The 15,762-nt window shown below is 49.7% G+C and overlaps 1 protein-coding gene across 1 annotated transcript in view; it reads left to right on the top strand.

Annotated features, from left to right (window-relative positions):
• Positions 1–293: 293 nt before the first annotated feature.
• LOC133070080 (cadherin-23) overlaps positions 294–15,762 on the top strand; it is a 39,155-nt gene continuing 23,686 nt past the window's right edge. Inside the window, exons 1-7 of the mRNA XM_061161744.1 lie at positions 294–506; positions 776–895; positions 1,529–1,709; positions 12,278–12,411; positions 12,966–13,175; positions 13,725–13,832; positions 15,492–15,594. Of these exons, the coding sequence (XP_061017727.1) occupies positions 1,691–1,709; positions 12,278–12,411; positions 12,966–13,175; positions 13,725–13,832; positions 15,492–15,594 (574 nt within the window). The 5' untranslated portion in view covers positions 294–506; positions 776–895; positions 1,529–1,690. The remainder of the gene's footprint in view (positions 507–775; positions 896–1,528; positions 1,710–12,277; positions 12,412–12,965; positions 13,176–13,724; positions 13,833–15,491; positions 15,595–15,762) is intronic.

Below are 15,762 nucleotides of genomic sequence, written 5' to 3' on the forward strand. Positions count from 1 at the left end.
GGCCTCAGCTGTGCAGTGGTTGATTAGTGATGTCTGCCACTGACATGGACATGAGAGTGGTGGTACAAGTGCCATCTTGGACCAAAGCAGTTACCTGGCTGGGCTCTCAGTGGGGCCTCTGTGATTTCCTCCATCAGCCTGTGACTTCACTCACTCTCCTTCTCTCTTTACCTCACCATGTTGGATCACATTGAGTAAGCTCAGCCTAGGAACACGTCCAGCTAGCTCCACCTCAAACCCCCTAGCCAGCTGACCGAGGAACCTAATCACACTCTTCTCCACAGGCCACCACCCACGTGTATGTGACCATCGTGGATGAGAACGATAACGCACCCGTGTTCCAGCAGCCCCACTACGAGATCTTACTGGATGAGGGCCCGGACACAATCAACACCAGCCTCATCACCATCCAGGCCCTGGATCTAGATGAAGGACCCAATGGCACAGTTACCTATGCCATCGTGGCAGGCAACATCATCAACACCTTTCGTATCCACAGACACACGGTCAGCGGCTGGTGGAAGGGGCCAAGAAGAGGGTCAACTGGCTAAAGGGATTGGCGGGCAGTTCAGTGACTTCATGGGGGTGGGGGCAGAGCAAAGACGGAGTCCAGGAGGAAAACAGGATGGCAGCATGTGCGGGAGGATGAAAAGGCTGGGATAACAGGGCCTCCTTATCTCAGCCAGGATGTCAGGGCCTACCTCCTAGGGTGGTCAGAGGGTACCCCAGACCCACGACCCATTGACCCACAGTGGTCCTTCTCTGTATCCCACAGGGCATCATCCGTGCTGCCAAGGAGCTGGACTATGAGATCAGCCATGGCCGCTACACCCTGATTGTCACTGCCACGGACCAGTGTCCCCTCCTGTCACATCGCCTCACTTCTACCACCACGGTGGGTGGGTGGGTGGGTGGCACACAGCCCCAGCTTGGACAGCTCCATGGGGAAACAGGGTAGGGAAAGATTATTCAGGAGAAACCCCTCAATCCACCAGCCCTGTCCTGGTCTCTGCAACTCACCCAAACTTGCACTGTGGCTTTGAGATTACTGAACCTCTCTGTGTGGCTGCAGCTGTGAGATAGATGATTCTGCCTGCCTTTCTCCCCTTCATGGGGAGAGCACAAACTCTGGTCAAGCCAGCAGGGGTTCATGTTCCTGGTCTTCTACCTCCTGTGTGACTCTGGGCAAGTCACTTAACCTCTCTGAGCTTCACTTTCCTCCTCTGTAAATGGGGGATAATATAAACTGTTTCAGAGTATGGGAGGAGAAAATAAGACCAGATAAAATGACCATAGTTCAGCAATAAGTAGAAGTTTGTAGCATTATTATTAATAATATTATTCTGCCCTTGGAAAGACTTTGACAATAACAATAATTTATTTACATGTATAGCTTCAAAGACCCTCCCACACCCATTAACCAATATGATCCTTACATCAGTCTGGGAAGCAAAATTTTCAGGTCCGGTTTACAGATAAATAGGCCTGGCTGGTGTCCGGTCCTGACTAAGCTCGCCCATCATCTCAGGTGCTTGTGAACGTGAATGACATCAACGATAACGTGCCCACCTTCCCCCGAGACTACGAGGGGCCATTTGACGTCACTGAGGGCCAGCCAGGACCCAGAGTGTGGACCTTCCTAGCCCATGACCAGGACTCGGGCCCCAATGGGCAGGTGGAGTACAGCATCATGGATGGAGACCCTCTGGGTGAGTGGGCCTGAGCTTGGTGATGGGGTGGCACGACCCAGTGGGCCTCTCCCTGACCCCACTCAGGAATTGGGTGAAAAAGGAGGTTTTCCTAACTACTAATGGTAGTTTACCGCATAATTGTATGATCTTGCACTCTCTGGGCCTCAGTTTCCCCATCCACGAGATAATGGAAATAAACTCGTCCCTGGAATATGGTGAGAACACCCTGAAATCTGGGAGCAGAGGCTGGTAGCCTTGGAAGGTCACAGACTCCTTTGAGAATCTGATAGAAAACACCCTGGGTCATACCCAGAGTAAAGGCTCCAGGGAAGAGGAAAGAAGGAAAGACAAGCATCCTTGCCGCAGACCTTCAGGACCCCCCAGATGCACACTGAGGGAGCACCCAGACTTCTCTGCACACCTCATCATCATCCCTTAATGGCCTTCACAGCTGCCTTGGCTGACCCCCTCAGTTGAAGAGCAGCGTTTGCCTGGCCAGACCAGTTTCTCAAAATAGTTTTTACTCACTTTTGTGGCATAGGAATCCCAAACTCAGGGCCTACTGGGGCAATGCAGGGAGCATACATGGGGGGAAAGGTCTGGGCTAGAGAATAGGGAGCCAGGGGGCTGTGGCAGCCAGTGGTGGTCAGATTAAAATGCAGACCTGGGGTGAGGACTTCCCATTTTTAAAAAGGAATGATGGAAATCCAAATCATTGTGAAACATCCTGATTTTTAGTTGATCACTCAATAAATATTTATTGACCATATTTGCTGATCACATTCCAGATGCTGAGTATACAGAATGGTAAAAAAAAAAAAAATCAGACACAAATCCCTACCTTTATAGAACATGTGTTCTGGTTGGAAGATACAGGCCATGAACATAACTGATTAAGTAGATGACTTTGTCTATTGGGAGGTGCTAAGTGCTATGGAGAAACATAAAGCCAGGAGAATGGGGAGTGCCAGGGTAACACCTGCAGTTTTAGAGAGAATGCTCAAGGAAGACCTGGGCAAGGAGGTGACATTTGAGCAAAGACCTGAAGGAGGTGATGAGTGGGTCATGTGGATATCCAGGGAAGAGCATGGCAGACAGAGAGAGCAGCAAGTGTAAAGGCTCTCAGATTGACGTGTGCCTGGCTTATTCACAGAGGAGCAAAAAAGGCCCAGTGACTGGCATGAAGCCAGCAAGGGAAAGAGTAGGAAGAGATGAGATCAGAGAGGTAACAGAGCCAGATGTTGTTGGGTCCTGCAGGCCATTGTGAGGACTTGTCTTTTTCTCCAAGTGACATGGGAAGCATAAGAGAGCTTTGAGCACCAGAGGGATATGATTTGACTTGAATTTCAACAGGAGCACTCCAGTTCCTGAGCTCAGAACAGAGAATAGAGGTTAAGGAATGACTGATAGGAGCCCCTTGCAGTCACTCGGGCTAGAGATGTGAAGCTAGAACCAGGGAGGTGGCACTGGAAATGCTGAGAACTCTAGTATATTTCACAGACAGCCAACAGGATGTGAGATGTAACTCAAGGATGACACCAAGATTTGGGCCTGAGCAACTGTGCTGTTAGCAGATGGGAAGACTGCAGGAGGAGCAGGTAAAGGGGGCTGGGGGATGGGAAAGCTGAGGTTAGGTTTGAGATGTCAGATTGTTGTTCAGTTGCTAAGTCATGTCCGACTTTGTGACCCCATGGACTGCACCACAACAGGCTTCCCTGTCCTTCACCATCTCCCGGAGTTTGCTAAAGCTCATGTCTATTGAGTCAGTGATGCCATCCAACCATCTCATCCTCTGTCGCCCCCTTCTCCTCCTACCCTCAGTCTTTCCCAGCATGAGGGTCTTTTCCACTTGAGTTGGCTCTTTGCATCAAGTAGCCAAAGTATTGGAGCTTCAGCATCAGTCCTTCCAGTGAATATTCAGGGTTAATTTCCTTTAGGATTGATTGGTTTGATCTCCTTGCTGTCCAAGGGACTTTCAAGACTCTTCTCCAGCACCACAATTCAAAAGCATCGTTCTTTGGTGGTCAACCTTCTTTATGGTCCAACTCTCACATCTGCACGTAACTATTGGAAAAACCATAGCTTTCAGTATACGGACCTTTGTCAGCAAAGTGATATCTATGCTTTTGAATACGCTGTCTAGGTTTGTCATTTCTTTGCCCTTTCTTCCAAGGAGCAAGCGTCTTATAATTTCATGTCTGCAGTCACTGTCCACAGTGATTTTGGAGCCCAAGAAAATAATGTTTCTCACTGTTTCTATTGTTTCCCCATCTATTTGCCATGAAGTTATGGGACTGAATACCATGATCTTAGTTTTTTGAATGCTGAGTTTTAAGGCAGCTTTTTTACTCTGCCCTTTCACCTTCATCAAGAAACTCTTTAGTTCCTCTTCATCTTCTGCCATTAAAGTAGTATCATCTGCATATATGAGGTTGTTGATATTTCTTCCAGCAATCTTGATTCCAGCTTGTGATCCATCCAGGCTGGCATTTCGCATGATGTACTCTGCATATAAGTTAAATAAGCAGGATGACAGTATACAACCTTGACATACTTCTTTCCCAATTTTGAATCAGTCCATTGTTCCATATCCGGTTCTAACTGTTGCTTCTTGTCCTGCATACAGGTTTCTCAGGAGACAGGTAAGGTGGTCTGGTATTCCCATCTCTTTAAGAATTTTCCACAGTTTGTTTTGATCCAGACAGTCAAAGGCTTTAGCATTTTTCTGGAATTTTCTTGCTTTTTCTATGACCCAATGGATGTTGGCAATTTGATACCTGGTTTCTCTGCATTTTCTAAATCCAGCTTGTATATCTGGAAGTTCTCAGTTCACATACTGCTGAAGCCTAGCATGAAAGATTTTGAGCATAATCTTGCTAGCATGTGAAATAAGTACACTTGTAAGGTAATTTGAACATTCTTTGGCATTGCGTTTCTTTGGGATTGCAGTGAAAACTGATCTTTCCAGTCCTGTGGCCACTACTGAGCTTTCCAAATTTGCTGGCATATTGAGTACAGCATTTTCATAGCATCATCTTTTAGGATTTGAAATAGTTCAGCTGGAATTCCACCACCTCCACTAGCTTTGTTCGTAGTGATGCTTCCTAAGGCCCACTTGACTTCACATTCCAGGATGTCTGGCTCTAGGTGAGTGATCATACCATCATGATTATCTGGCTCATGAAGATCTTTTTTGTATAGTTCTTCTATGTATTCCTGCCACCTCTTCTTAATATCTTCTGCTTCTGTTAGGTCCATACCATTACTGTCCTTTATGAGCCCATCTTTGCATGAAATGTTCCCTTGGTATCTCTAATTTTCTTGAAGAGATCTCTAGTCCTTCCCATTCTGTTGTTTTCCTCTATTTCTTTGCATTGATCATGGAGGAAGGCTTTCTTATCTCTCCTTGCTATTCTTTGGAACTCTGTATTCAAATGGGTATATCTTTCCTTTTCTCCTTTGCTTTTTACTTCTCTTCTTTTCACAGCTATTTGTAAGGCCTCCTCAGACAACCATTTTGCTTCTTTGCATTTCTTTTTCTTGGGGATGGTCTTGATCCCTATCTCCTGTACAATGTCACAAACCTCTGTCCATAGTTCATCAGGCACTCTGTCTATCAGGTCTAGTCCCTTAAATCTATTTCTCACTTCCACTGTATAATCATAAGGGATTTGATTTAGGTCATACCTGAATGGTCTAGTGGTTTTCCCTACTTTCTTCAATTTCAGTCTGAATTTGGCAATAAGTAGTTCATGATCTGAGCCAGTCAGCTCCCGGTCTTGTTTTTGCTGACTGTATAGAGCTTCTCCATCTTTGGCTCCAAAGAATATAATCAGTCTGATTTCGGTGTTGACCATCTGGTGATGTCCATGTGTAGAGTCTTCTCTTGTGTTGTTGGAAGAGGGTGTTTGCTATGACCAGTGCATTCTCTTGGCAAAACTCTATTAGCCTTTGCCCTGCTTCATTCTGTACTCCAAGGCCAAATTTGCCTGTTACTCCAAGTGTTTCTTGACTTCCTCCTTTTGCATTCCAGTCCCCTATAATGAAAAGGACATCTTTTTTGGGTGTTAGTTCTCAAAGGTCTTGTAGGTCTTCATAGAACCGTTCAACTTCAGCTTCTTCAGTGTTACTGGTCGGGGCATAGACTTGGATTACCGTGATATTGAATGGTTTGCCTTGGAAACGAACAGAGATCATTCTGTCATTTTTGAGATTGCATCCAAGTACTGCATTTTGGACTCTTTTATTGACTATGATGGCTACTCCATTTCTTCTAAGGGATTTCTGCCCACAGTAGCAGAGATAATGGTCATCTGAGTTAAATTCACCCATTCCAGTCCCTCTTAGTTCGCCGATTCCTAGAATGTTGACATTCACTCTTGCCATCTCCTGTTTGACCACTTCCAATTTGCCTTCATTCATGGACCTAACATTCCAGGTTCCTATGCAATATTGCTCTTTACAGCATCGAACCTTGCTTCTATCACCAGTCCCATCCACAACGGGGTGTTGTTTTTGCTTTGGCTCCATCCCTTCATTCTTTCTGGAGTTACTTCTCCACTGATCTCCAGTAGCATATTGGGCACCTACTGACCTGGGGAGTTCATCTTTCAGTGTCCTATCTTTTTGCCTTTTCATACTGTTCATGGGGTTCTCAAGGCAAGAATACTGAAGTGGTTTGCCATTCCCTTCTCCAGTGGACCACATTCTGTCAGACCTCTCCACCATGACCCGTCCGTCTTGGGTGGCCCAACATGGCATGGCTTAGTTTCATTGAGTTAGACAAGGCTGTGGTCCGTGTGACCAGATTGGCTAGTTGTCTGTGATTGTGGTTTCAGTCTGTCTGCCCTCTGATGCCCTCTCTCAGCACCTGCCGTCTTACTTGGGTTTTTCTTACCTTGGACATGAGAGTGGAATTCTAGTTGAGCTATTTCAAATCCTGTAAGACGATGCTGTGAAAGTGCTGCCCTCAATATGTTGGCAAATTTGGAAAACTCAGCAGTGGCCACAGGACTGGAAAAGGTCAGTTTTCATTCCAATCCCAAAGAAAGGCAATGCCAAAGAATGCTCAAACTACCACACAATTGCACTCATCTCACATGCTAGTAAAGTAATGCTCAAAATTCTCCAAGCCAGGCTTCAGCAATACATGAACCGTGAACTTCCAGATGTTCCAGCTGGATTTAGAAAAGTCAGAGGAACCAGAAATCAAATTCAAAACATCTGCTGGATCATCGAAAAAGCAAGAGAGTTTCAGAAAAACATCTATTTCTGCTTTATTGACTATGCCAAAGCCTTTGACTGTGTGGATCACAACAAACTGTGGAAAATTCTGAAAGAGATGGGAATACCAGACCACCTGACCTGCCTCTTGAGAAACCTGTATGCAGGTCAGGACGCAACAGTTAGAACTGGACATGGAACAACAGACTGATTCCAAATAGGAAAAGGAGTATGTCAAGGCTGTATATTGTCACCTTGTTTATTTAACTTATATGCAGAATACATCATGAGAAATGCTGGGCTGGAAGAAGCACAAGCTAGAATCAAGATTGCTGGGAGAAATATCAATAACCTCAGATATGCAGATGGCACCACCCTTATGGCAGAAAGTGAAGAAGAACTAAAGAGCCTCTTGATGAAAGTGAAAGAGGAGAGTGAAAAAGTTGGCTTAAAGCTCAGCATTCAGAAAACTAAGATCATGGCATCTGGTCACATCACTTCATGGGAAATAGATGGGGAAACAGTGGAAACAGTGGCTGACTTTATTTTGGGGGGCTCCAAAATCACTGCAGATGGTGATTGCATCCATGAAATTAAAAGACACTTACTCCTTGGAAGGAAAGTTATGACCAATGTAGACAGCATATTAAAAAGCAGAGACATTACTTTACCAACAAAGGTCTATCTAGTCAAGGCTATGGTTTTTCCAGCAGTCATGTATGGATGTGAGAGTTGGACTATAAGAAAAGCTGAGAACAGAAGAATTGATGCTTTTGAACTGTGGTGTTGGAGAAGACTCTTGAGAGTCCCTTGGACTGCAAGGAGATCCAACCAGTCCATCCTAAAGGAGATCAGTCCTGGAGGTTCATTGGAAGGACTGATGTTGAAGCTGAAACTCCAATACTTTGGCCACCTGATGCAAGAGCTGACTCATTTGAAAAGACCCTGAGGCTGGGAAAGATTGAAGGCAGGAAGAGAAGGGGACGACAGAGGATGAGATGGTTGGATGGCATCACCGACTCAATGGACATGAATTTGGGTAAACTCTGGGAGTTGGTGATGGACAGGGAGGCCTGGTGTGCTGTGGTTCATGGGGTCACAGAGAGTGGGACACAACTAAGCAACTGAGCTGAACTGATACAGTTTTTTGTGTATTTTTGCCATCTCTTCTTAATCTCTTCTGCTTCTGTTAGGTCCTTGCCATTTCTGTCCTTTATTGTGTCCATCTTTGCATGAAGTATTCCCTTGGTATCTCCAGTTTTCTAGAAGAGATCTCTAGTCTTTCCTGTTCTGTTGTTTTCCTCTATTTCTCTTCATTATTCACTTAAGAAGGCTTTCTATCTCTCCTTGATATTCTCTGGGAATCTGCATTCAGTTGGGTGTATCTCTCCCTTTCTCCTTTGCCTTTCACTTCTCTTCTTTTCTCAGCTATTTGTAAGGCCTCCTCAGACAACCACTTTGCCTTCTTGCATTTCTTGTTCTTGGGGATGGATTTGGTTACCACCCCCTGTACAATGTCATGAACCTCCATCCACAGTTTTTCAGGCACTCTGTCTACCAGATCTAATCCCTTGAATCTATTTGTCACCTCCACTGTATAATCATAAAGGATTTGATTTGGATCATACCTGAATGGCCTAGAGGTTTTCCCTATTTTTTTCAAGTTGAACCTGAATTTTGCAATAAGGAGCTGAAGATCTGAGCCACAGTCCGCTCCAGGTCTTTTTTTGCTGACTGTATAGAGCTTCTCCATCTTTGGCTGCAAAGAATAAAATCAGTCTGATTTCGGTGTTGACCACCTGGTGATGTCCATGTGTAGAGTCGTCTCTTGTGTTGTTGGAAGAGGGTATTTGCTATGACCGGTGCGTTCTCTTGGCAGAACTCTGTTAACCTTTGCCCTGCTTTGTTTTGTTCTGTAAGGCCAAACTTGCCTGTTACTCCAGGTATGTCTTGACTTCCTACTTTTGCATTCCAGTCCCCTATGATGAAAAGGACATCTTTTTTTTGGTGTTAGTTCTAGAAGGTCTTGTAGGTCTTCACAGAAGAGTTCAACTTCAGCTTCTTTGGTGTTAGTGCTTAGGGCATAGACTTGGATTACTGTGATACTGAATGGTTTGCCTTGGAAACAAACTGAGATCATTCTGTTGTTTTTGAGATTGCATACAAGTACTGAATTTCAGACTCTTGATGACTTTGAGGGCTGCTCCATTTCTTCTAAAGGATTCTTGCCCACAGTAGCAGATATAATGTCAGATAGGGCTTGGGTATACAAACCAGGAGTTCAGGAGAGAAGTCTGCTGTCAAGAGAGGTATTTGGCAGTAGTCACCCCAGAGATATATGAAGGCATGAGATGAGAGGAGTGCATTGAGACAGCTGACAGAGGAGAATAGAACCTGGGATGAATTTTCAATTAAGAGACTATAAAAGCAGATCTACTTCTGTAGGGCCAGACCTGGAGCCCCTGCTGTCCAGAGCTTGTGATGGGTCACACTGTTCTGATACGTCACTCTGTCATGTCCCAAAAAGTCCTTTCTCTGGCCAAGCACTGTGCCTTCCTGCTTTGCAACCAGCAGAGCCTGGGCCTTTCTCTGCTCTTGTCATACACAGAGGTGGTGTCACTTAACAGGAGTCCTGCTCTTGTTCAGGAGGCTGCCAGAGCCTGCTTGACAGGTGGGTGTTGGGTGGGCAGCTGCACCCCTTCCCAGGCAGGGACCATCTCTGGACCCACCTCTAGGGTTCAGGGCTCACACACATGTCCAGCAAACTGTTCCCCGGCACCGGTCTTTGCAGTCCTGTGGAGAACCTGCTGGGTTAAATGTACACGTGATCGGGGCCAGCCCAGGAACTTGGGGCCTCATGGAGGCAGGCCAAGAGTAGACATTCAGTGCCCAAAGATAACTTGGGTGGAGGGGGGTCACTGAACACAGCCCCCAGTCCAGAGAAGATGAGCAGAGGCTGGGTGGGGTGGGGAGGCTGACAGTGCCCTGCTGGAGTACCTGGCACAAGTCACGACATCCCCTCCCCATCTCTCTCCTCACCTCTGGGTTTACCGACACCATGTTGGTAAATCGGGGGGTGGGGTGCTATTTTCCGCAGAGAGCTGGTTTAGCGACACTGTGGGTGAAGGGATGTTCTCCAGGCCACCCAGCTTCAAGGTCACCTTCCCACCACCACAGTCTGAGCGTGGAGGGGGCTCCTGCTGGGGGGAGACTGGAGGCTGCCTGAGCTCTTCGAGCCCCACTAAGTTGCAAGGAGACATGTGGTCAAAGAGCACTTGGGAAACAGGCCATATCACTTGTGCCTCTCCCACCAGCCCCAGCCCTCTCAGAACCTACATCTACCCCTTGTGGTAGGTCCACTCCTGGGACCCCTTTCGTACATCTTCATCTTCTGTGTAAGCCCCCAGCTTCTTTACAAGGATGCCTGGGCTCCTTTTCAGGGTTCCCCTAATGATATAAAGAGCTACCGTGGGTCCAACACACACAGGGTGAACTGGGCCTTGTCCAGCACCAGCACCACCCTGCAATGGCATGTCCTTATTAGCCCATTTTTCAGATGAGAACATGAAGGCGAGATTTAATCGCATGCCCAAGGGTACATAGGAGTGAGTCAGCATGCATACCTGGATATGACTGTTGGAAAGCCTCTGATTTTAAACCTCTGTCTCCAGAAGCAGTGGAGTGGTGGGGAGTTCAGGGCAAGCTCTGAGGAGGGTAACTTGCCGTGTGGGGGGACCTTTGACCTGCCCACTGCCTCACTGAGCTGACCTCCCTTGGGTCTAGCTTCGGCCCAGCCCCCATCACCTCAAGCCTGCTCCCCTGAGCTTCAGAACCTCTTCCCTTTCTTCCAGGGGGTGGCTGTCTTTGGAAAGAAGGCAGCTGGCCATCTGCTTGCACATGGCCAGGGGCTGAAAAGGGCTGGGAAACCCCTACAAAGGGAATCCCCAGTGCTCTGGAGACCTTGGACTATCAGGCTCAGGAAATCCTGCTTCAAGCAGCTTCCGCCCCCCCCTAAGCAGGGTGTAGCCCCTAGGGCCCCCGGGAACGGAAGGGCTGGTGGGGACTGCCGGCCGCAGGTGGGCCTCGGATGGGCTGTTTTGGTGAATCAGAGCAGTGGGAGCTGGGGGCAGAGAGTTATGAAGTAGGATGTGTAGGAGCAGGCAGAGCAAAGTGTTGGGGAGCTTGGGCCTCTGTCCTTACCTCACCCTGAGGCTGTGTGTCTGAGCAAGTCAGGGCCCCACCCTGAGCCTCTGCCCCTAAATGTCAAAAGGGAAAGCGAAGGAAGTCACTTTCTCCCTGTCCCCGTTTCCTGGGGGAGTGCATGGAGAGCAGCCCCTCTTCCTCTCAGTCTCTGCTGCTCCTCCCTTGTTCATCTTCTCTTACTGTCGGCCCTTTGAGCGCTCCCATGCAGCTGGGACCCCACTCACTCCCCTGGCATCCCCCCCCCACCCTGCTCTTCTCCTCCACTCCCTCCCTGATCTTACCCCTCCCACCCTGGCCAGCTCTGGGTGCTCAGTCCCATGTGCAGAGAGCCGAGATGCAGAGCACTGGGTTTGAGTCCGGGTGCTGTTGTTAACTTGCAGTGGGAGAGCTTGAACCAGTCATCAGCCTTCTTTCCCATTTCATTTTCCAAAAGACACTGGATGGTGTCTGAGGTCTCTTCCCATTCAGAGCCTGAGAATCTGAGGTTCTTACCCTAGGCATTCCCAGACATCTGGCCCCTCAGCCAGGCCAAGACTGAGGCCACAGGGCCAGCTGAGGGTCCTCAGAAACCTCAAGAAAGGAAGTCAGGGCCAACCAGGGGCTGAGTGGTGGCCACTGGCCCAGGAGAACGCTGGCTGTGCTCCACCTCGGTCAGCACCGGGGCTGAATGGAGGCAGCTGGGGCTTCCCTGTCCTCAGTCCCTCCCACTCCATCCTCCCTGGTGCCTCACCACTGGCAGGGTGCTCCTCTGCGGTAAGCTTTGCCCTTCCCCAGTATCCTGTTTTGCAAGATGAGCTATCTGGAAAGAATAGCATATTACGAAGTTTCCGATACCTTCATTCATTGATTTCTGATCAAGGGTGGAGAGAAAGCGGATGCCTGTATAGAAAGGGAGCCCCCACTTTTTCAGCATAACCATCATACCCCAGGTGGTCAGGGCTGTCAGGGTCTGAGTGGCTCCCTGTCTGTGGGACCCCAGCAGTTATCTGTCCCCCTCCTCCTACTGCATTTCCCAGCCTTCGGCAGGTCCTGAAGCTGGGGGCTCTGGAGGCCCCTCGCCTCGACTGTAAGGCTCACTGGAGGAAGCGGAAAGAGGCCTGGGCTCCCCACCACTCCCGGCCATTCTCCGCTGACTCCAGCCTCTCCTGGGCGACACCCAGGGGAGTTTCTGATCTCTCCCGTGGAGGGGGTGCTGCGGGTCCGGAAGGATGTGGAGCTGGACCGGGAGGCCATTGCTTTCTACAACCTGACCATCTGTGCCCGAGACAGAGGGGTGCCCCCGCTCAGCTCCACGGTGAGTCTGGGGATCCTGTTCCACGGGCTTCACCTCCCCACCCCCTGAATTCTCCGCAGAGACTCCTCTAAACACTGCCACCCTCAGGCCCAGAGCAGCCTCAGGCTGCTCTAGAGCCAGTCCAGGCCTTCAGGGCCCCTAACAGACCTGCGACTCCTTGTGGGGCTCACCCATGGGGGCTGGGCCTGGCGGCCACGGCCACTCAGCACTCCCAGGGGAGACTTTCCTGTCAACCAGGCCTCTGCACCTGTCACTCTGCTGTTTGCATCCTGCCTCTGCCTCTTTACCTTTTCTGTCTCCCTCTTATCCTCACTTTCATCCTCTTGCCGCCTTTGTTATCATTTTCCTTTCTTCCCCATGACGAGATGCACCACTCCCTCCTTAGGTACCACCACTTTGCTATCTTGCTCCACCTGCCCCCGCCTCCACTGTCTCCTTGGCCACCATGTCCCCCGTCCCTTTCTCTTCCTCCTCTCTCTCCCTCCATCTCCCCCATGCCCCCTTCTCTCCTGGTCCTCCTCCTTCACCCCATCCTCCCCCTTGACCTGCCTCAGATGCTGGTGGGGATCCGGGTGCTGGACATTAACGACAACGACCCTGTGCTGCTCAACCTGCCCATGAACGTCACCATCAGTGAGAACACCCCTGTCTCCAGCTTCGTCGCTCATATCCTGGCCAGCGATGCTGACAGCGGGTGCAACGCCCTCCTCACCTTCAACATCACTGCAGGCAACCGAGAGCGGGCCTTCTCTATCAATGCCACGGTAGGGCCAAGTCTGACCCCAGGGAAGCCCCCGGGATTTTTTCTAAAAGAGAGGACCCTGCCCTAGGGGCTTTTCTACTCTACTGTCTGGGTTTCTGCTGGTTCCACTTCCTCCTCAAGTCTCTGCCCTCCACTGGCATTTGGGGGTCTCTGGAAAGCTTGGAATCTTGGATTCCTAAGTGAGCTACTTCTGGGATCCCTGTCACCCCAAGGCTTGTCATGTGCAGGGATGGGACCAGAGCTTTGGTGCCCCTTGGTTTGCATCAAGGTGCACCAATAAATCCTCACATGGCCTCTTGGAGTGTTACTAGCTGCTGACCCCATGGAATCCTCAGAAGGACCATCCCTTTCAGGCGGCACGACCTGGACGCAGGGGGACCTTGTCCTAGCAGGACCCTGCTAACCCACTGTGGTCGTCCAGACCATATCTTTAGTGATTTAAAGAGGTCATCCACAGTCACTCCTGCAGGCAGAGCAGTTGGGCCTCAGTGAGCCAGAGCCCAAAGTGGAGGACAAGTCACCCCTCAACTCACCAGTCTCTACATCCCAGACAGGGATCGTCACAGTGAACCGGCCCCTGGACCGTGAGCGGATCCCAGAGTACAGGCTGACCATCTCCGTGAAGGACAATCCAGAGAACCCACGCATAGCTAGGAGGGTGAGACTTCAGGGGGTGGGGTGGGGGAGGGGCCGGCTCTGCTGGATTTATCCAGGTGGCCTGGGCTTAGATGCACAGGCTTTACAGTAAGCAAGTGCTCAGTTCAAATCCCATTTCTGCCTGTCAGTGGGTGTGTGGCTTTGGCAAGTCAGTCTTCCTTAGCTTCTACTTTCTCGTCTGCAAAATGGACACACACCTATCCCAAAGTCACGAAGAGGCCTCGAAGGAGCCAATATCTGTAAAGTCCTTGGCACAGTGCCTGGCACCTGACAAACACTCAGTAAACACCAGCTATCATCTTTTCTCATCAAACCACTGATACTTGGGCACACAGGACTGGGGGTAGGAGGAGGGTGCAGGCAGGGCAGGGGGATACATGTACTCTGGGATTCTGAAAGGGTTACGTTTTCCAGGTGGCTTTTCCCTCAAAGGGCTTTGCTGGTGGCTCAGACAGTAAAGACACCACCTGCAATGTGGGAGACATGGGTTAGATTCCTGAGTGGAGAGACCTGAGTTTGATCCGTGAGCCTGGAGAAGGGAATAGCTACCTACTCCAGTAGTCTGGCCTGGAAAACTCCATGGACAGAGGAGCCTGACAGGCTACAGTCCATGGGGTCGCAAAGAGTCAGACATGACTAAGTAACTTTCACTTTCCCTCAAAAGCCAAAAAGTTGTCTCTCTTTACTAAGAGGAGATGGGTATTGCAAAGCAAACAGTGCATTCAGGGGTAGGGTCAGTCCTCTTCCCCGTCCATGAGGTCTGGGTCCTGGACAGGAGTCCTAGGGTCTGGCTCATCTCAGCTCTGCTTCTGACTAGTTGATGGCTCAGCCCTTTCTGGGCCTTGGTTTTCGTGTCTGTACCGGCTGAGGAGCCTTAAGGCTGGAGGTCCTTGCAGACCGCCAGCATTCTCATCCTGTGTGCGCCTTCCCTTCCTTCCTTCCTTCCTTCTCTCACTCCTACCTTTTCTCTCCTGCTGTCACGCCCTCCCCCTCCCCCACACACACCTGCCCTCTTAGGAGGGCCTGGGGCATCCCGGAAAGGAGCAGTATGGAGTGATGGGAAGGAAGCTTGGAGGCTGCTGGGCCCCATTCTGCTGCTAACTTGCCATGCAGCTTTGAGTAGTCACCCCCCCTCTCTGGTTCCCCCATGTCTGCAGTGAAGAAGCTTCCAGGGTACTGGGAGGTTCCAAGAGATAAGGATTATACCTGTGGTTTATGAAAGGTGTGAAGTGCAGTACCGGATGAGAGTTTGGATGAACTCTGACCAGGGCACAAGGCCAGCCAGGAGGATCTAGAAACTAAGATTCATCTTCCTAGCTGAAGTCCTTCCTTATGAGATGGGACATGACTCAATACCATTTATATCCATTCTCCTGTGAACGTCACAACATCTCTGTGAAAAGGAGTTAAGATCCCCATTCGTCAGATTGGAAAACTGAGTCCCAGAGAAAGGAAAAGATTTGCCCAAGGCCACCCTGTGAGCTGCTAGCACAGCTGGGGCTTGAACCCAGGTCTCTGGACCCATGGTGTGGGCTTTTTAATCATCTACCTCTCTTCCTTGACCTTCTTCCCACCCCACTTCCCAGTCTTCCTCCCCTGGAGTGCTTTGCCAGAACCAGATCATGGCCTACAGCCTGTCCTCCCGTTGTGCCTCCCTCAGGATTTTGACTTGCTGCTTATCTTTCTTGCGGACGAGAATGACAACCACCCCCTCTTTACTGAGAGCACCTACCTGGCGGAGGTGATGGAGAACTCTCCTGCTGGTAGGTGCTGGGCCCAACTGGGAACCCCTGCTGCTACCAGGCACCCCTTGAGCTCGGATGCCGAGGACTTCCTTGTGCCTGCTGGGGGCCCCGCTGAGGCCTGGCTGAACACAGACCTGGCAAGTGCAGAAGGGTGTGGTGGGGAGAAGGGAGTATAGCTCTGAAGGG

Source organism: Dama dama, chromosome 15 (genome assembly GCF_033118175.1).
Source record: "Dama dama isolate Ldn47 chromosome 15, ASM3311817v1, whole genome shotgun sequence".
Taxonomy (NCBI): Eukaryota; Metazoa; Chordata; class Mammalia; order Artiodactyla; family Cervidae; genus Dama; species Dama dama.